Source organism: Hyaena hyaena, unplaced genomic scaffold (genome assembly GCF_003009895.1).
Source record: "Hyaena hyaena isolate Hyena2069 unplaced genomic scaffold, ASM300989v1 scaffold_806, whole genome shotgun sequence".
NCBI classification, from domain to species: domain Eukaryota; kingdom Metazoa; phylum Chordata; class Mammalia; order Carnivora; family Hyaenidae; genus Hyaena; species Hyaena hyaena.
Window position 1 is genome coordinate 487883 of NW_024081440.1, and position 22024 is coordinate 509906.

Here is a 22024-nt window from a genome sequence, read left to right on the forward strand (position 1 = left end):
CTCTCCAGACCTATTTCAAGAAATTAGAAAAAGCACAAGTACAAAATATAACACTGCACCTAAAGGAACTAGAGGGAGAGCAACAAGAGCACCCCAAACCCAGTAGAAGAGAAATAATAAAAATCAAAGCAGAAATAAACAATATAGAATAAAAAAAAAACAGTTGAATAGGTCAATGAAACCAAGAGTTGGATTTTTGAAAAAATAAACAAAATTGACAAACCTCTAGCCAGGCTTCTCAAAAAGAAAAGAGAGAACACCCCAATAGACAAAATCATGAATGAAAATGGACTTATTACAACCAATCCTCAGAAATACAGGCAATTATCAGGGAATACTATGAAAAATTATATGCCAACAAACTGGACAACTTAGAAGAAATGGACAAATTCCTAAACATACACTCACTACCAAAATTCACAAGGGAAGAGATAGAAAATCTGAACAGACCCATAACTAGTGAAAAAATCGAATCAGTTATCAAAAATCTCCCAACGAATAACAGCCCTGGGCCAGATGGCTTCCCTGGGGAACTCTACCAGACATTTAAAACAGAGTTAATACCCATTCTTCTCAAACTATTCCAAAAAATAGAAATCTAAGGAGAACTTCTTGACTCATTCTATGAAGCCAGCATCACTTTGATACCCAAGCCAGACAGAGACCCAACAAAAAAAGAGAACTATAGGCCAATATCCTTGATGAATACAGATGCAAAAATCCTCAACAAGATACTTGCAAATCGAATCCAACAGCATATAAAAAGAATTATCCACCATGATCAAGTGGGATTCATTCCTGGGTTACAGGGCTGGTTCAATATTCGCAAATCAATGTGATACAATACATTAACAAAAGAAAAGATAAAAACCGTATGATCCTGTCGATAGAGGTAGAAAAACCATTTGACAAAATACAGCATCCTTTCTTAATAAAGACCCTCGAGAAAGTCAGGATAGAAGAAACTTACTCAAACATCATAAAAGCCATCTATGAGAAGCCCTCAGCTAACATCATCCTCAACGGGGAAAAACTGAGAGCTTTCCTCCTGACGTCAGGAACACGGCAGGGATGTCCACTCTCACCACCGTTGTTTAACATAGTGCTGAAAGTCCTACCATCAGCAATCAGAAAATAAAAGGAAATAAGAGGCATCAAAATTGTCAAAGAAGTCAAACTTTCACTTTTCGCAGACGATATGATACTCTATATAGAAAACCCGACAGATTCCACCAAATGTCTGCTAGAACTGATCCATGAATTCACCAAAGTTGCAGGGTACAAAATCAAAGTACAGAAATCAGCTGCATTTTTATACACCAATAATGAAATCAAGAAACTGATCCCATTCACAATAGCACAAAAAAACAAAAAATACCTAGGAATAAACCTAACCTGCCAGGAGCCGCACCGGCCTCTCTGGATGGCAGTCACAGCAAGGAAATGGCAATGTTTACACAGCTTCTGCCATGAGAAACGAAGACTAGTATCTCCTTCTGTTACCACTGGCTCATGTTGGAAATGAGCCTGCTGGTATTGACCAGGCCTCACAATATTCCATATGAAACCCATATTCTGAACACAGTTACCTCATAGGAAAAGCATATTCCTGCCTTTACAAAAGAGAGTTTAGATAAGAGCTCTGTGGATCATTGTTAAAAGGTTCTTCCTATGGGCCTTGCAGATCCAAGACTTAGATAATAAAGGGGGTTAAGAACACAAGAGTTACTATTGAGCCTGGTCCCATATCAGAAGAGCCTAATTTATAGTTAAGGTACAGATAAGTACCGAACATAACTTACTAATTGGTGATGTATGGCAGTCCCTTCCTCAGGGCCTACATTCCACAGACATCCTCCCTTACACTGGCAGCTGGGATGAGGATAGATAAGAGTAATTAAAACATAAACCCAGATGCAAAGACTGATACATATAGAGCCCCCTTGGTAGTTTCCACTAACTAACCAATTCAGAATCATTCATCCTCTTGAGAGCCAGACAGAATGACTCCTAACTTATCTATATACAATGTAACCTATATGTTATCCTGTCTTTCACTAAGAGCATCCTGTTATTTCCTTGGTTGTAAATTCACCATGACTGGGATAATTCTGCAATTGATATCACAAAAGACCTCTCATTGTAAGAAATTCCTTTTCTCTGACCTCATATGGTTGTTGAACCATTAAATAAAGACACCAAAACCGACAGGACAGAGATGCCTGCCTGGTGATCAGAAAAAAATCTCGGGGCTCTCTCATTCTCTTTCGCCGACACCGTCCATCCTTCAGGGACCCCTGGACCTGTCGGAGCCGGCGCGGCCTCCGACACTAACCAAAGTTAAAGGAGATCTGTATGATGAAAACTATAGAAAGCTTATGAAGGAAATTGAAGAAACACAAACAAATGGAAAAACATTCCATGCTCATGAATTGAAAGAATATAGTTAAAATATCATTACTACCCAAAGCAATCTACACATTCAATGCAATCACAATCAAAATTGCACCAGCATACTTCTCAAAACTAGAACTATCCTAAAATTTGTATGGAACCACAACAGACTCCAAATAGCCAAAGTATTATTGAAGAAAATACCCAAAATGGGAGGCATCACCATCCCAGACTTTAGCCTCTACTACAAAGCTGTAATCATCAAGATAGTATGGTATTGGCACAAAATCAGACACATAGACCAAAAGAATAGAATAGAGAACTCAGAATGGGATCCACAAATGTATGTCCAACTAGTCTTTGACAAAGCGGGAAAGAGTAACCAATGGAAAAGAACAGCTTCATGCTGGGAGAACTGGACAGAAACATGCAGAAGAATGAAACTAGATCATTTTCTCACACCATACACAAAAATAAACTCAAAATGGATAAAGGACCTGAACGTGAGACAGGAAACCATTAAAACCCTAGAGGAGAAAGCAGGAAACAACCTCCTTAACCTCCACTGCAGCAATTTCTTACTTGACACATCCCCAAAGGCATGGGAATCAAGAGCAAAAATGAACTATTGGGACCTCATCAAGATAAAAAGCTTCTGCATGGCAAAGGAAACTATAAAACTAATAGGCAACTAATAGTATGGGAAAAGATAGTTGCAAATGACATATCAGATAAAGGGGCTAGTATCCAAAATCTATAAGGTACTCACCAAACTCCACACCCGAAAAACAAATAATCCAGTGAAGAAATGGGCAGAAGACATGAACAGACACTTCTCCAAAGAGGACATCCAGATGGCCAACAGACATATGAAACAATGCTCAGCGTCCCTCAGCATCAGGGAAATACAAATCAAAATCACACTGAAATACCACCTCACGCCAGTCAGAGTGGCTAAAATGAACAAATCAGGAGGAGACCCTAGATGCTGGCGAGGATGCAGAGAAACAGACACCCTCCTACACTGTTGGTGGGAATGTAAACTGGTGCAGCCCCTCTGGAGAACAGTGTGGAGGTTCCTCAAAAAATTAACAATAGAACTCCCCTATGACCCAGCAATAGCACTGCTAGAAATTTACCCAAGGGATACAGGAGTGCTGATGCACTGGAGCACATGTCCCCCAATGTTCATAGCAGCACTCTCAACAATAGCCAAAACATGGAAAGAGCCTAAGTGTCCATCAACGGACAAATGGATCAAGTAGATGTGGTTTATCTATACAATGGAATACTACATGGCAATAAGAATGAAATCTGGCCATGTGTAGCAACATGGATGGAACCTGAGGGTGTTACACTGAGCGAAATAAGTCAGGCAGAGAAGGACAGATACCATACCTTGGCACATATAGGTGGATTAGGAGGAACTTAAAGGAGGACCATTGGGGAGAAGAAGGGGAAAAACAGTTGGGTAAGGGAGGGAGGCAAATCATTAGAGACTGTTGAATGCTGAGAACAAACTGAGGGCTGATGTGGGTAGGGGAGAGGGGAAGGGGGGTGATGGGCATGGAGGAGGGCACTTGTTGGGATGAGCAATAGGTGTTATATGGAAACCAACTTGACAATAAAATATTTAAAAAAAAAAAAGGGTATAGGTTTCTACCCTTGGGTGTTCATATATACTGACATGAAAATACCCCAACACATAGTTTTCAGTGAAAAAAAAAAAAAGGCTGAGAACAAACTGAGGGCTGATGTGGGTAGGGGAGAGGGGAAGGGGGGTGATGGGCATGGAGGAGGGCACTTGTTGGGATGAGCAATAGGTGTTATATGGAAACCAACTTGACAATAAACTATTTAAGAAAAAAAAAGGGTATAGGTTTCTACCCTTGGGTGTTCATATATACTGACATGAAAATACCCCAACACATAGTTTTCAGTGAAAAAAAAAAAAAAGGCTGTGAAACACTATGAATGTATGACCCCACTTACATTTCTAAAAAGCGATTGCAGGGTGGCTCAATGGTTAATTGCCCAACTTTGGCTCAGGTCATGATCTCAGGGTTCATGAGTTCAAGCCCCATGTCGGACTCTTGTGCTGACAGCTCAGAGTCTGGAGCTGCTTCAAATTCTGTGTGAGTCTCTCTCTCTCTGCCGCTTCCCTCTTCGTTCTCTCAAAATATATATATATATATATTTTGTATTTGTATATATACATACATATACAAATTTTTAAAAATAAAAACAAAAAGCTATTGCAGAAGTATATATGTATGAGTGCACATAGAAAGGTATGGGACCACCACCATGGCTCTAAGAGGTGACTATAAAGGAGTGAAGGGGTATGTTTCTATATCTGTATGTGTATATATGTATGTAAGCTTCACATTTTTACTTCCTAAGTTTCTGTATTTGAATTTTGATAAGAATCACATGGGCTTTTAAAAAAAGAGAGAGAGAGAAACTTTTTTGAATGGTTTCCTGGTGGTTTGGTGGCATTTAGCAGCTATTTTTGAGAAGAACTGCTCTTAAATTTTAGATTAAAGGAGTGAACACATTTTAGCTGCCTAGAACACAGGCTAACACACACAGTAAACATCCATCCAGTAACTGTGAGCCATCATTATTGGTATTATTTCATTACTGGTATTATTAGCATAATAATACCAACAATACATTATTGGTATTAATAGCATAATGTGGAAACGATACCTCTTTCATTTGGTTCAGCAGCAGAGAACATGGCCATGAAGCCATTCCCAGCTGTGTTGGCATCGGAAATCATCTGCACCATCATCTTGTTACCACTGGACACAAGGGCTCCAGGCCGGAACGTGCCACAGAAGCGCCCAATACGCTGGCCATTGGCGTGACCATTGTACACATCCACAAAGTCATAGCGGCACAGGTTGTCACTCTCAAGATCTATGAATCGGAAATTAAGAACTACTACTTTTCCCTCAGGAACCTGTAGAGAAAAGGACCAATTGGAAAACCATGTCATGAAACAGAATCTGATGCCTTTCATGTCTAGCCAATTACTAAAGTGAGCAGATAAAAGTAGAATACTTAAGATGATGCTTTTCTTCCTTCAAATGTGAACTCAGCAAAGGTTTTCTACCATAATGAACTCTTAATAAAATATAAGTATTCTCTTTTGACAAACCCCACAATTCATTAGCATACACACAATCTTATGCCTAGGGAGTTTTATCCTAACAAAGTTGCAAAATATTGGGTCAGTCTTATTAATTGATAAGTCATTGCTTACAAAAATATCAGTCTTGGTTGGACCTTAGCACACATCTGCATACTGTAAAACACCATGGCACCCAGAGATACTGCTTGACAAAGAAACACATGAAATATCATTTTTCACAAATAATACAACAGGATAATCTCAATATGTAAAATTTTCTATGAAGTTCCAACTGAAGGGATTATTTGGCAATCGTATAGTTAATTTATAGATCATTTGGTTTGGGTCCTGAAAAATCCAGATCAACTATTTACACTGATTACGCTGAGTAATTTATGAATCATCTCTTTTCGAGTCACTGAGTTTTGTTTTCCACATGAAAACTTTATAGACTAGGCAACCTTGAAACACAATGCACTAATGAAAAATATGAGTTTTCACTTTTTCATAAGACTTTCTTCACCATAATTTCTTCCATATAATTCTCATGATGCTTCCCTTCTTATTCCCTGAATAGGTAGAAAAAAAAGGCATAAAAGCATTTGGAAGGATTTTAAGTTTATTTATTTATTTATGTTTAGCAAGAAAGAGAGCATGCTTGTGCACAAACGAGCAGCGGAGGAACAGAGAGAGGAGGAGAGAGAGAATTCCCAAGTAGGCTCTGTATTGTCAGTGCTGGGCTCAACGTGGAGCTCAGTCTCACAAAGTGTGAGATCATGACCTGAGCCAAAATCAAGACTCAAATGCTTAACAGAGCCACCCAGGCACCCCACATTTGGCAGGATTCTAATAAACACCCCATTTCCTTTCTAGTTCACACCATCTTTTTTTCTCCCCCATTTTTAATGTTTATTTTTGAGAGAGACACAGTGCATCAACGGGAGAGGGGTAGAGAGACAGGGAGACACAGAATCCAAAGCAGGCTCTAGGCTCTGTGCTGACAACACAGCCTGATGTGAGACTTGAACTCATAAGCTGCAAGATAAGAACCTGAGCCAAAGTCAGATGCTTAACCAACTGAGCCACCCAGGTGCCCCTAGTTCACACCACCTTTTAACTTATTTATTCTAGTATTTGATCATAAAGTCTCAATCAGATTTGTTTTACCTTTTCAAGTGGATGAGACCCCCTACTGAATGGTATAAGAATTTCATTCTGTAAAATCTTACAGATGACAAAAGTCAGTGATTTAAGAGACAAAACAAACCCACCACTACCAATGGTTTATATTCATCTTAAATAAATATCTCATACTCATAGGTCAATAGATGCTTCAACATAAATATGGCTTCCCACTTTGGTGCGTTCAGTGCCATAAATTCATTTTTTCTGTGATAAGATGAAGTGTTTCAGGGCTATTTGCTTTTTGTATCAAACACATACACACCCCATGGTTAAAAACTGTAGTGCACTAGTCTCAAGAGAATATTTTGGCTTTGTTATGGCTCTATTCTAGTTGCTAGGAGCTTATCTTAAAAGGATGAGTATTAGAAACTCCAAAGCCATAGTCTATGAAGCTGATAACAGAAAATGCTATTTAATTTTGAAACATTCTCACTGAGATATCTCTTGTAGAATTTCTGTGGGTTCCTGTTGATGTTGTTGTTGTATATATCTTTTTTGCATGCAATCTCTATTTAGCCTATCATCAGAAAATTACAAAAAATATGATGCCACATCTGTAACCTTAAATATAAGCAATCTATTGATCACTGAGCAGAAATTAAGAACTGGACACATAACCATCTCAGCCACCCAGGCACCCCAGGTAAACATATTTTAAAGTCTTCTTAAAATTTTTGAGATAAGGGACACCTGGGTGACTCAGTTGGTTAAGCAGCCGACTTCGGCTCAGATCATGATCTTGAGGTTAGTGGGTTCCAGCCCCACACTGGGCTCTGTGCTGACAGCTCAGAGCCCAGAGCCTACTTTGGATTCTGTGTCTTCCTCTGTCTTTGCTCTTCCCTGACTCCTGCTCTGTCACTCTCTCTCAAAATTAAATAAACATTAAGAAAAAACATTTTTTTCAGATAAAATGAGGTTTGTCATCCCCATCCCAGGCCTTATCTCCCCCTTCTTTCTCAGAAACAACCATTAACACAAATTTATTGGGTTTCCTTCTGTGACATTCAAATTAGTTTTAGGGGCACCTGGGTGGCTGAGTCGGTTGAGCGGCCGACTTGGGCACAGGTCATGATCTCGTGGTTCTCGTCAGCCAAGAGCCTACTTGGGATCCTCTGTCCCCCCCACTCTCTGCCTCTCCCCTGCTCATGTTCTCTCTCTCCCTCTCTCAAAAATAAAATAAATGTTAAAAAAAAAAAAAAAAGAAACCTCAAATACTTTAATATAGGGGCGCCTGGACAGCTCAGTTGGTTAAGTGCCTGACTCTTGACTTTGGTTCAGGTCATGATTTCATGGTTCATGAAATAGAGCCCATGTTGGGCTCTGTGCTAACAGCAGGGAACCTGCTTGGGATTATCGATCTCTCCCTCTCCCTCTTTGCCCCTCCCCCACTTATGCTCACTATCAAAGTAAATCAATACAGTTTTAAAAATAAACCAAAATACTTTCATTTAAAGGCATATGTATCCATGCAAAATACACAGTTGTGTTTTGTGTGTCTTAAAAATGAAAATGGGATAATGCTGTACATATCACTCTCCATCCTGAGCATCCTTGAGTTTTCTGGATGAGGAAGATGATAAGGGGGAGAAATAAAAATAAAAACAAAAACACAGAGGCCCTTCACAAACTATTCCTTCAGCCTAGAATACTTTCCCACATCTGCCCTCCTCTCATTCATGCTAAGGGTCTTGTTTCAAGGTCTCCTCTTCTTGAGGCGTGCACTCCCAGACTCCCAGCTCCTCCTCCCAAGATGGGGCTCTGCCCAGTTAGCAGCCTGCCATTTGGGTGCCTGAGCATGGGGTGGCTCAACCCACCTACTCCTTCATTGTCTGTTTTCCCTGGAAGATAGAGCTCAAGGAGGCAAGACTCCCTCCTGCCTTGGTCAGTGCTGCATCCCAGCCCCTAGACAGTATGTGGCCCAAGAAGAGGGGCATCATGAAGATTTGTTAAATGAATAAATCCATCAGGTGCTAAATGGAACACCAGCTTCTTTGCACAAACCCTGGACAAGGCACCTACTCGGCGGCTCTGCCTCTTATGTCCTAATATCTCCTACCCCCACCAGCAGCAGCTGAGTTCCAGAAAACTGCTCTCCTTTCTAGGTCATTCTTTACCAAAAAAAAGAAGATGCATATCTTTTGGGAAACCTTTTATTTCAAATCTCCTGTAATGCTAACACTTAATGCAGAAACTCCATTAAGATGCTTTTTTGGTGGCAATGGAGACAAATAAAGCAGCTGTTTTGTGAGATTATATTGACCAGGGGATTTATTATCTGCCTGTAGAGAAACAATTGTATATTCATGTTTTTCCCTGTCAACAGCTGAGTCCTGTGTGGGCCACAGCCTCATGCTGCAACGATGACCTCAGCTCACCCTACAGCCCGAGATGTCCTTACTGTCACAGGCAAACATGCCAAGTCTCCTGATGCTCATGCCAGAGCTGCTGCCAGAGAATGGACAGGGGAGCTATATTTTAAGCTGATGGTTTGCATTTTCAGGATACTATGAGCAAAATGCAAATATGAGGCCAGTTTCTTCTGTAAGGAGTAGATTTCTGTAGAAATGGTAACTCCTTTGTATCTGGAGCTTTTTTTCTACCTAATGCCTTATTTACTAACGTGAGCAAAAATCTATTTCTGAAGCATATCTGTTTTTTTTTAAAGCCATCATTTTAATCTTCTATCATTTTCCTCTTCCACAAACAGACCTTTGGGAAGGCATGCTCTAAAAATACAAGGCCACATTTCTATTTACACAAAGTTCAAGAGGCACAGCAGCTCAGTGTCATCTCACATATACCCCTAAATGTAATCCAAAGAAACTTATGCACAAACTATGCACAAATATTTGGCTATATTTCAGGAGGGGGATAAATCAGAATCTTAAAAAATCTTATTCATGGGGGCGCCTGGGTGGCTCAGGTGGTTAGGCATCCAACTTCAGCTCAAGTCATGATCTTGTAGTCCATGAGTTCGAGCCCCACATTGGGCTCTGTGCTGACAACTCAGAGCCTGGAGCCTGCTACAGATTCTGTGTCTCCCTCTCTCTCTGCCCCTCACCAGCTCATGCCCTGTCTCTCTTTCTCAAAAATAAACATTAAAAAAAGTAAAAAAAAAAAAAAAAAAGATTTTACTTATTCATATATATTCTGTGTATATTTAAATTCCCTGTATATATTTAAATACTCAAAAAAGGATTAATGGAAATAATGTGATTTTTTGAACATTTAGTGGGGGTCGGGGGAGGATTGGTAATTTCATTAAAAAAAAGCCCTTTACACTCTCATGTCTGGAAAAAGGGAGGAAACCCTTACCTCAAGCTCAGACTACCAGCACTAGCATACATTAGATTATACTCCTCTGCTGTGAACTGTCCAAAACTTTCCCACTGTGCTTGTAATAAAATCCACACTCACCACCTATGGCCATACACTTAGCGTATATCACATGCCAGATATTTCCCTAAGCACCTGACACATTATTTCATTTAATCTTTTACAGCAACCCTATGAAGTTGACATTAGACCGTTTTATACGTTACAGGTGAGGAAACAGAGGCACAGAGAGGTTGCATGATTTGGTCCCTACCTATCTCTCTCTGATATAATCTTTCCCTCTCATACAACAGTTTGGCAGTTCAAGAAACCCTCCAAACTGGTTTTCCACCTCAGGGTCTTTGCACAGGTTGGTCCCTCTGCTTGGCACACTATCCTCCCTAATATCAATCATCTGCATCATCCTTTAGGTCTCAGCTCAAGTGTTACCTTCCCAGAGAGGCCTACCCTGAGCCTTTGAGTTGCTTTAGATCACATAACCATGTTATTTCTTTATAGATTATTTATTGTAGGTTTCTCTACCAGAATGTAAGATCCAGGGATCAGAGCTTGTTGGTGGCTAGTCCAATGCCTGGCTATCACAGGAGTTCAAAAAGTAGTTGCTGAATAAATAACTGGGATCCTTATAATCTTAATTTTTAAAAAACGTACAGGCCACCTCCCCTACTACTAGCACATACAATGTAAATAACAATGTAAACTCACAGGTACAAGGTAAGCAGTACTAGCGCCCCTGTGAGAGGTTACAAACAACTCAGAGTGGTTATGGTGACTTACCTAAAGCCACCCCGCAAATCAGCGGCAAAGCCCAGATCTGACTTCTACCCAACTGTGTTTTCCACGGCCTCACTGTGGCAGAGACTGAAGAGATGCTAAATCTTGTTTCCTCTGCCTGGGCACAGAGGAAATCAGCACTTCCCAGCCTCCACTGCAGTTAGGTTGAGGCCACCAACTAGGTCTTTGTCAATGACACGTAAGTAGAAGTGATGTCCCCACCTCTAGGCCTAGCCATTGAATGTCTGGTGCAATCTTTCTGGAGTCCTCTTTTTGCCCTGAGGAGAGAATTCAACAGAGGAAACAAGAAGGTTCTAAGAGACAGTATAGCCACAGAGGAGTTAACGTTCAAAGGAGAGCTGCCCAGGACAGCCATCCAGCTGCAATGGACTGTGAAGGAGTAAGAAATAACCATTTGTTGGCTCAGGCCACCGAAATTTGGGGGTTTGTTTATTACAGCTTTGCACTTTGTGTTAATAATCCTGATTTAACAAATGGATAGCAAAAGTCACCTGTTGTCCTTACCCAGGAGTGCTGTGACAGGCAACTATGGAGACATCCTTGTTTTTCCTGCACATAAGCTCTATATGAATCAACACTGTAATACAGCCACCAACAGAGCAGACAGTCTCAGGCTATGTGAATAGCAGGGGAGGCAACAGGCAATTTGGAGTAATAGCCAAAGTGAGTAAATGCAGCATCACTGAGGTACATTTGCAATTTCAATGGTCCCTTTGAAAGTGTAACCAGCACCTCTAGCACCACAACCATGACTCTTTTCACTCCTTTATCTGCAGCTGGTCAGCTGGGGTAACAAGGTGATCAGCAGCCATGAATACTTCTTAAGCTGGGGAAAGAAACAGAATCTTTTAGCTGAGGACATGGCTGTGATATGAACAAGAGGCTGGGCTTCAGATTATGCCTCTTTTGCAAATGCTGCTTAAGGGTGAGGAAGAAAACGTCAGAGGGGAGATCATGGCCAGGAAACTTGAGGTACTTACAGCCAGGATGGGGAGACAAGCAATTATGCAAAGAGTTGTGGTTTAGGTTTTGGTTGGCAGACGAGATAAAGTTTAAATGAATAGTAGACCCCCTTGTCCATGCAGGATATGTTCCAGGACCCCCAGTGGATGCCTGAAACCTCAGACAGTACAGAACCTCATATACACGACGTTTTTCCTCTACATACAACCCTATGATAAAGTTTAATGTACAAATTAGGCACACTAAGGGATTAACAACAAACACTACAATAGAATGATTATAACAGTATACTGCAATACAAGCTATGTGAACGTGGTCTTTGTCTCTCAAAATACCTTATTGTATTGCTTTCATCCATTTTCTTCCTATGATGATATGTGATGATAAAACACCTAGATGAGAGATGAAATGCAGAGAGCGATGCGAGCACTGTGACACAGCGTGAGGCTGCTACCAACTGCTTCTGGGCCATGGCTGACTGTGGGTAGCTGAAGCCGTGGAACGAGAAACTGCAGGTAAATGGGCACTACTGTGTCAGTTCCCTTTCACAGATGTACATCTTCTAGTTTTCCAGTGGTTGATGTGACTAGGACCCTAATATGGATGTAAGTGATGACAAGCCTTCTGAGCAAATTATGCTTTCATCATCAACTTTCTTGAAAACTAGAAATTCACTATTTCATTTTAATTAAACACGAGCTCTTGAGCTGTTTGTTCCTGAAAGGGTTTACTACAAAATAAAAAAGTATTACCAAACGATAAAATTTTAAAAAGCACTACCATACAATGAATATTTATAAAACAAAGAGCTGTAAACTTACACCAAGCGGTAAGTAACAAAACCACTGTAGCAAGGGCAGTCAGACTAGTCCACAGCGAGACAGCTCAGCTTCCATTCCCCAGCATGTATTTCTTGTACAACAAATCTATATTTCCCTTGTTGTCTACTGCGTCAGCCAACTGGTAGCCTGGTAACTTCTGGCATCTCCCTGGCCAGGGCACAAACCACAGCCCTGGTACCATGTGGCTGACGGGAACAGCAGAATTACTTGTCCCTCTCCCACCAAGACAGGAAGGAGAAGCTGAACCTATCAGCCGCTAATGCTGGAGCTACTGCACGTGATTAGCGTGTATCTTTTTTTTTTTTTTTTTTAATTTTATGTCTTTATTTTGAGAGACAGAGAGTGAGCAGGGGAGGAGCAGAGAGAGGGAGACCAAGAATTGGAGGCAGGCTCCAGGCTCTGAGCTGTCAGCACAGAGCCTGACATGGGGCTCGAACCTACAGACTGTGAGATCATGACCTGAGCTTAAGTCGGACACCTAACCAACTGAGCCACCCAGGTGCCCCAATTAGCGTGTATCTTAAATGCTGTAATTGGAAGGTGTTAGTTGTGCTGGGCAAAGACACGGGTTCTCACAGTTGTCTTTCACATTTAATCATGTGTTGAAAAGAGAACTCTGGGCACTGCATATGTGTATAATACACTTTTTTTTTTTAATGATTATTTATTTTGAGAGAGAGAAAGAAAGAGAAAGAAAGCACAAGTGGGGAAGGGAAAGAGAGGGAGGGAGAATCCCAAGCAAGTTCCATGTTGTCAGCACAGAGCCCCATGCAGGGCTCAATCCCATGAACTGTGAGCTCATGACCTTCACTGAACAAGAGTCGGATGCTTAACTGATTGAGCCACCCAGACACCTCATGCACATGATACACTTTTAGGCAAGACCACAGCAGAAGATGCAAGTTCAAAGTGAGCTCTACCATGCCCATCCTGAATTATTTTAAAACAACTATTAGTAGTAATAATTCTTTTGAATTATTTGAATGAAAAATCCAGGACAAATAGTAAATCATGTGAGGTGTCCTGAATGACAGGTACATATCAGAACTGCCCAAGACAAATGAGGACGTAAGGCCACACTGGCCTTAGGGCACCTAGGCCTCTCCTCTAAAGTCATAGCTGCCCTGCTGAATCCGTAAAACTGTAGATTAACTAGATGAATAGCTGCTGAATGAATAAAAGGACAGAATAAAGTCCAAACTCCTGAAAATAATGGTGTGCAACGCCCACCGGAGTCAGATATGCTGGCCTCCTCTTCTCCCCAGCTCTTCGTATCTTGGTTGAGAATCTCCCCATCCTCAAACACACCCAGTCCTTTTCCTTTCTCACTTCTATGAGACCATGTGTATATTTCCACCTGGAATCCTCTCTCCCCATCTCCGACTATCAACCATCACCTCAATTTCAAAGTCTTGGCCAAATACACCTTCTCTAGGATCCCACCACACTCCTAAACCAATGTCCAGACTCAGAGGGGGTGTTATCTTTCCTCTTTAATTTCTCAGAACTCACTGTTCTACTGTTCCCTCCTTGCTTTTGGTAGCCCCAGAGGGCTCAGAGGGTCTCCCAGTGTCTCCAGTGTCTTCCCTGCCTTGCAGTGAATGTGAAGCTTTCACAGGGTAGGACTGTTCCACTCTGATTTATCTGTGTCTTAGTAACTAAACCCACATGCAGTTGTGGGCCAGACATCAAAAAAGTACAAAGAAAGTAAGGATGGAGAATGGGAAAAGTCTTCTACCTTCATTTTATATATTTTAGATCTGTGATTAGTGTGGAGATTTTCTATGTCATTTGATTATTTCTTCTGCAAATCATCAAGCAGTCATTAAATATCAGCTGCTGGCACAGCAACATACATCCAACTAGGATAAAACATAAACCCCAAAAGTTCCTGTGACTCAAAACCTGGCAGTGAGTGCCTCGCTGGGGCAGGCTGGGGCTCCACTAAGACATCTGAGACAAAGCACCAAAAGTTTGTAAAAACTCCTATCCCAAACAGTCTGTTTTGTTATAATCTCCCAATTAGTGTATACAGGGTTATAATTTTTTATTTTTTTAAATGTTTATTTTTGAGAGAGAGTGAGAGCGCACGCAAACAGTGGAGGGGCAGAGAGAGGGAGACAGGACCCAAAGCAGACTCTGAGCTGGATCTGCACAGAGCCCGATATGGGGCTTGAACTCCAAACCACAAGATCATGACCTGAGCCAAAGTCAGACGCTTAACCAACTGAGCTACCCAGGCCCCCTATAATTTTTTATAAATAAGAATATCTACTCCTTATATCTTAGCGGGCTTTGTGACAGAACATTGCAGATAAGTCACAGAAATTAAATCTAGCAAATTTCTTCACACTTTCAAAAACTGGAACAAATGACTGGAGTCATTTTAGGATATTCTTTCAGTTTTCTAAAAGTTGTCAACATGAGTTGACCCAGAAGAAGATAAATGTGATTGGTAGAGAATCTTGAAGAAAAAGCATCCCTTCCCTAAGCCACTGGGACACACTGGCTTAAGGTTAACAGACAAAAACTGGCAGGGGAGGGGGGCTCTGCTAGCTAGGGGCCTTTAGTCATACAGCACCCTTGTTTTCTTAATGATACATGACTGTAATTTTTTTTGAAAGCTGTTATAGGCTGGAACTGATTTCTATGCAATGCCCAAAGGAAACCTCTAAAATGAAATTTTCAGGAAAATACTTTTGTAATCTGTCATTTTTTTTTTTTTTTGAGAAATCTGGATCAGGAACACAAATTATATAATTTTAGTAGGAAAGAAACAGAAAGCCCTGCCCTTTTGGGATGAGAAGAATCACAGTAAGGTAATAAACACATTTAAAACAGAATAGATGCAAACAAATGTGAGCAGCAAGGGTTCTCCTAAGAAACAAGGGTTTACTTCGTGGTGTTCAACTGCTACAAGAGAGAACTAAAATTGCTTTTAAACCCAATTCTTATAATAAAAAAAAGTCTATAGTTTATAATCTAAGATTATAAACTATAAGATTCTAACAAAAAAATGCCCCTCTTCCCATCCCTGATTCCCACCCCTCAGAGGCAACCAACTGAATTCAACTGTTTTGTTTGGCGTCTGGGTCTCCTTGCTTCATAAAAGACTTGTGCTACTTCTTGATTTATCTTTTCTAAACTTTTATCTCTTTGCTTCCTATTACTGCCCTGATGCCTCCATCAAAATTCTGATTAACAGTCAGGATTTCCATTACTATGACCACATAAAATTATTCACTACTGGACTAAGTTGTTCCATTTCTTGTACAATTCTTTGTTTCTCCTAAGGCTAATAATAGTTCCCTTGTTCTTTGAATTCCTTTAGTTTTCTCTGTAGCTACCACTAAAACCCCTCTGGACAATGGCTGGGCACTGGTATCTTGTCACTTCCATTTTCCTCCCCGAAACATCCATCCTAGAGCCCTCCACCCTTCTGCCTTCTCTCCGTCCAGTCTTCATTGGCTGCTCACAAGGCCTGCCGCACAGCTAGGAGGCCAGGACTTGGCTTCCTCTAACTCAGGAAATCCCCACAGGGATGTTAGGTCTTTTTTCTTGCTTGCTTTATTCCCTCATTTTGTTGGAGCTCATCTCTGCTAGGGACCCCCTCCCTAAGGAGAGAGAAAAAGAGGAGAGAAGACTTCCAGGTCACCTAGATTATGCATCTAGGTGCTTACAAACCCCACGACCTTGTAAACTGAGACAACTTAATCAGACTGCAAGTTTATGTGTGTTACCATATATGGGAGACAAAGAAATAGAAAATGTATTTAAAAACTATGCCATGTGATGTGGATTGCTCAGTTCTTTGAGTACCAACCCAACTGAGTAGTGCCGGCACGAATAAAGTTGCTTCCTAGAAAGAAAAGCCTCGGTGTCACGACTCTCTGTGCGAGAATCCTGAAACATTGCTTGGGGGCTCGCCCAGGACTCGGAGACAGTGCATTTCCACCTCCCTTGCCACTGGTTATGGAGTCTCAGAGTGTGGGGAGAAGGAACCTCACCTGGCGCCAGCGGACCTCTTGATCCATAGGGGACTAGCCTATCCCGGCATGCCGGGGTGGGGGCCCTGTGTGCGCTAACGGAATCCCTGAGGCCCAGGAACCAGCTTAAGGAGTGCCGCCCATCTGACTGGTAAGAACCCGGGTTCGTTTTGGTGGACCTGCCCCTAAGAGGCAGAAGGGGAGCCTGATCACCTCCCAGAGTTGCACTAGTAAGTCCATAAGGGAAGAGGAACAAAGGTACAACTCTAAGACGCTGAATGTAGGGCAGTGGCCTGGAGTTGTAGGAATGTGTGTTACTGAGACGGACAGTGGGAAGGTTTCGACCCGACCAAGGGCTGAAGCGAGTATTGAGTCCCAATCCGCGGTTCCATGGCAACATCATATGGCTTAAGGTGGCGTCAGACTTCCTTGGGAGTCTGATCCAGGTCAGGGATTGAAACTGAACCCACCAATGCTAAGAGGAGTCTGAAATATCTCCGAGAGGAAAGCGGCCAGAAATGGACAAAGCGGGTGTGCGTCCTTTCCAAACTGGTCCCCCTCCTTCCCTGGTCTTCCCCTTCCTGTGCGTGAAAGTCATCTGTTGGGGGAGGAAATGGATGGAAAGCAGAGTAAACCAACTCCCCTGGAGTGTATGTTGAGGAATTTCAAAAAGGGATATTCAGGAAATTATGGTATAAAATTAACTCCTGAAAAGCTCTGGACATTCTGTGAAATTGGCCATCGTTAGGGGTGGGCTGGCCCTCTGAGGGCTCACTTGATAAGGAACTAGTTGGCCGAGTGTTCAGGGTCATTGCAGGGGACCCAGGCCACTCTGATCAATTTCCTTGGCAAGACCTAGTCCTGCCCCGGCCTCCTTGGCTAAAAGTCTATATTGAAGAGAGATGTAAAGAAATGGTGGCTCATCTCACAGCTTCCTCCAAATACCTGCCAGAGATTAAAAAGCCCAAACTGTCAGGAGAACCTGAAGAAACCCCACCACCATATGTCCCACTGTACCCCTCACCGCTACCTGTGCCTCCAGCAGCCCTAACTGCAGAAGCCTCATCGGAGTCTGCCCCCAGCCCCAAAGCTTTACCACCCCTAGCACCACCGACCTCCCTAAGTGTGACTGACTCACCTGAATTGCCAGTCTTAACCCCCCATACACCTCCTGAATGGCAGCAACCAGAGAATCAGGCCAGCAGAGACAGCCCCGCCCAACAGCTGCACCAGGGAGCCCTACAGATGCCACTGAGGGAAATTAGGGGGCCCTTCTATTATCATCAGGAAGGCCAGATCCAAGGAGGCCAGCATATTTACACGTACCAGCCCTTTACCACTACGGATCTCCTGAATTAGAAACACCATACCCCCTCCTATACGGAGAATCCCCAAGCTATGATTGACTTAATGCAGTCCATAATTCAGACCCACAAGCCCACCTGGATGGACTGCCGCCAACTTCTTTTAACTTTCTTCAATACAGAGGAGCATCGTCGAATTATTCAGGCAGCCATAAAATGGTTAGAGGGAAAAGGCCCCGATCCGTCAAGAAAGGGTTAAATATCTTGGCTTCTACCTGTCTCAGGGGCAGCATCAGCTCAGCCCAGAGAGAAAGCAAGCCATTTGCTCAATCCTGGCCCCCACAGCCCAATGCCAGGTTCGAGAGTTTCTCGGGGCTGCAGGTTTCTGTAGGATTTGGATACCTAACTTTTCAGTCCTGGCAAAACTCCTCTATGAGGTTACAAAGGGGGAAGAAAGTGAACTCCTAATGTGGGAGTCAGTACAGCAAAAGACCTTTGAGAAAATTAAGCGTGCCCTTACTAATGCTCCTGGTTTAGGGCTCCCAGACTTGACCAAGCCCTTCTTTCTGTATGTCCATGAGTGCATTGGTATTGCAGTGGGAGTACTGACTCAGATGTTGGGATCATGGCATCGCCCGGTGGCATCTCTCTCCAAGCAACTTGACTCTGTGGCCCAAGTCTGGCCCCCCTGCCTACGGGTACTAGCAGCCACAGCCCTTTTAGTGTCTGAGGCTGACAAGTTAACTATGGGACAGGAACTGATAGTCTGAGTGCCACATTCGGTATTGACATTAATGGATTACAAGGGACAATACTGTCTCACCAACGCCAGGATGGTCAGAATATCAGGGAATGCTATGTAAGAACCACATATTCACCTAGAAGTAGTACGGACCCTGAACCCTGCAACCCTACTGCCTGTCCAACCAGGCCAGCCAGACCATGATTGCATTGAAGTCATGGATGAGGTGTTCTCCAGCCAACCAGACTTGAGGGATCAGCCCCTCAAAGACCTCGACACTGAATATTACACTGACAGTAGCAGTTTTGTAGAAAGGGGAGAGCATCTTGCAGGATATTCAGTGGTGACCCTGAACTCTGTCATTGAAGCAGAGCCCCTGCCAAAGGGGACTTTGGCACAGAAGGCAGAGCTAATCGCTTTAACCTGAGCTCTCCAACTGGTGGCAGGGATACATGTTAATATATACACAGACTCCAAATATGCCTTCACCACTCTCCACGTACATGGGGCCTTATATAAGGAGAAGGGTCTAATACACTCAGGACGAAAGGACATAAAATATGGTAAGGAAATCTTTGAACTCTTAGACACCATGTGGGCCTCTAAAAGTGTGGTCGTCATGCACTGCTGGGGCCATCAAAGGGGAGACACCACAGCTGTAGTGGGAAACCGAAAGGCTGACCGAGAGGCAAAGTTAGCAGATTCCAAAGCAGCAATAAAATCAGCAGCTTTAACTGCTGCACTGTTCCCTAACCCACTGACAGAATGGGACCCTAATTACTCACACCATGAAAGTACTTGGTTTAAGACTGAGAATGGCAACTACCTCCCAGGTGGATGGTAGAAATTTGAAGATGGCCGAGTAGCAATTCTTGAGGCCTTAGTTCCAGCCTTTGTTAAGCAGTTCCATCAGGAAACTCACATCGGCCGGACAGCCCTTGAAACAATGTTAAGCCAGTATTTCTACATCCCTCGGCTCTCCAGCATAGACCGGGTGGTATGTGAGCAATGTGAAACCTGCGCCCGAAACAACCCATGTCAGGGGCCCAAGGCTGCCCCTGGGGTACAGAGCACTGGTGGAGCCCCCTTTGAAAATGAGAAGATGGATTCAACTGAGTTCCCTCAAGTTTGGGGCTGTAAATATCTGTTAGTCTTTGTATGTACTTTCTCAGGCTGGGTGGAAGCTTTCCTTACCCAAACAGAAAAAGTATATGAAGTGGCCCGACTTCTTCTCAAGGAAATTATCCCACGATTTGGGATCTCTATCACTATGGTTCAGATAATGGGCCAGAGTTTGTGGTTGAGGTGGTGCAGCTGGTGGCAAAAGGGCTAAAGATCACCTGGAAGTTACACACGGCATACCGACCCCAGAGCTCCGGGAGGGTGGAACGAATGAATAGAACCTTGAAGCTAAAATTAAGTAAACTGTGCCAGGAGACCCACCTGCACTGGGACCAGGTGTTGCCAATAGCCTTGTTAAGAATCAGGTGCAACCTCTTTCCCCTTATGAAATCCTTTATGGGTGCCCTCCTCCAATTATGAAGGGGCTTAGGGGAGATTTAAATGAGATAGGCAATTTAACTCTAAGGCAGCAAATGCAGGCCCTGGGCTCTACTCTAGCCACTCTACACCGATGGGCTGAAGAGCGATTGCCTGGGAGTCTGACCACAGACGCTCACTCCTTTGAGCCAGGAGATGCCAAAGTGTAATGTCTAACCACTCAAACCCCTTTGGAGGGACCCGTTCAGTCATTTTGTCCACCCCTACTGCAGTAAAAGTAGCCGAGGTGGGTCCCTGTATTCACCACAGCAGAGTGAAGCCGGCATCCAGGGACTGGGAGTGCATTCCTTATCCATTCACGCCTTGTGAGCTGATCATACGGAAGAAGTGAGCTGCAACAGCGGACTCCAATGGGAGACTACAGCCCTGCTTTAGTCACTCCGGAAGCTGACTAATCTACACATGGCAGAAGCTTGCGAAATCGCCAATACAGTGAAATAAATAGACTGTCCTTATTTCATACATCTGCCTCTTACTGTAATGCATGGTCACCCCTTGTCTCTATTATTGCAATTTTTGCCTTACTTCTTGCTATTGGATTGGCGGAGGTTGCCCCAGCCAGCTGGAATGTGGCAAGAGGTTTCTGTTAGCACTCTTTTTCTTGTGAGTAGGATGTTTTGTTGGTATTGGTTGTTTTTAATTTCGACTCCATTTGTAAACCTGAATCTCTCATCATGTGATCCATGTATTCGCATAACCAGGTCAGACCAAGGAGTCACCTGGACCCTACTGTACCGTACCCATTTCTCATGCCAGGAAAAGTCCTAGGGACATGCATACGTATACAATAAGACCACCTATTCCATATGCCATTGGGGGAGTCAATACACTTGCTTGGACCCACAGAAGTCCCCAAGTGAAGATTGGCTGGAAGTTCAATCTTACCGGGAAGAGGGGGCCTTGATCAGCCAGACACAAATCACAAACCCCAAGCGTCTGGTGTCAATACTGTTTGATGTGTGTGCAGTTATAGGTCTAGGCCCAGAAGTATCTATTATATAGCAAAAGTGGGCACTTGTCATAGAGGGCCCATGAACTCTTGATATATCATGTGGAGGCTTAGATTGGGAGAGAAGATATCGACTCAATGACAAATACATGTGTGAGGAAAATGGTTTATGTGCCTACAGACCTGAGTTTATATGTCCCAGTTGGAGCTGTGTTTCATGGGCTACTTGGAAGAAAAGGGACTCAACAGCTCTCCTTCAAAAGAGGGCTGCTAAATCAGATTGTCAGTCAAAATCCTGTAACTCTGTTAATTTCACTATCATTAATTTGGAAGACTACAAATGGCAATGGGGCATTTGAATTGGCATCCAAATTTATGGGAGAGGCAGAGACCCAGGGACTGTGCTATATTTCAAGAGGGTCACTGCCACCCATACAGCCATGTCCCACCAAGTTTTTCACTCCTTCTATGAGGAAATAAGAAACAGTCCCCCTCTCATTTTAGTCACAGCCAGGAACTTGTTTCTAGCCCTGGCAGAGACTATAGCCCAGACTCTGAAGTTCTCTTCATGCTATGTATGTGGGGGAACCAAAATGGGGGATCAATGGCCATGGGAGGCCAGAGAATTAGATCCCCTTGAGCCTTATGATGGAACAAAATACCCCAGTTCTACTACCAGGGTTTGACTCCTCAAAACCTCAATCATTGGGAAGAACTGTCTTGCCCGATGGGGGAAAAAGTTCACTATCCCTGTTGGAAACTTAACATGCCTGGGCCAAAGGTTTTATAATTCAACCACCTAGAAAACCAAATGGTGGGGATCCCCAGG

At 42.9% G+C, this 22024-nt stretch overlaps 1 protein-coding gene across 2 annotated transcripts in view; it reads right to left on the reverse strand.

Annotated features, from left to right (window-relative positions):
• Positions 1 to 22024, reverse strand: part of PCOLCE2 (procollagen C-endopeptidase enhancer 2) — an 82401-nt gene that overhangs the window by 27124 nt on the left and 33253 nt on the right. For both annotated transcript variants that reach the window (XM_039219304.1, XM_039219303.1), the window contains exon 3: positions 5107 to 5362. In XM_039219304.1, the coding sequence (XP_039075235.1) occupies positions 5107 to 5362 (256 nt within the window). The remainder of the gene's footprint in view (positions 1 to 5106; positions 5363 to 22024) is intronic.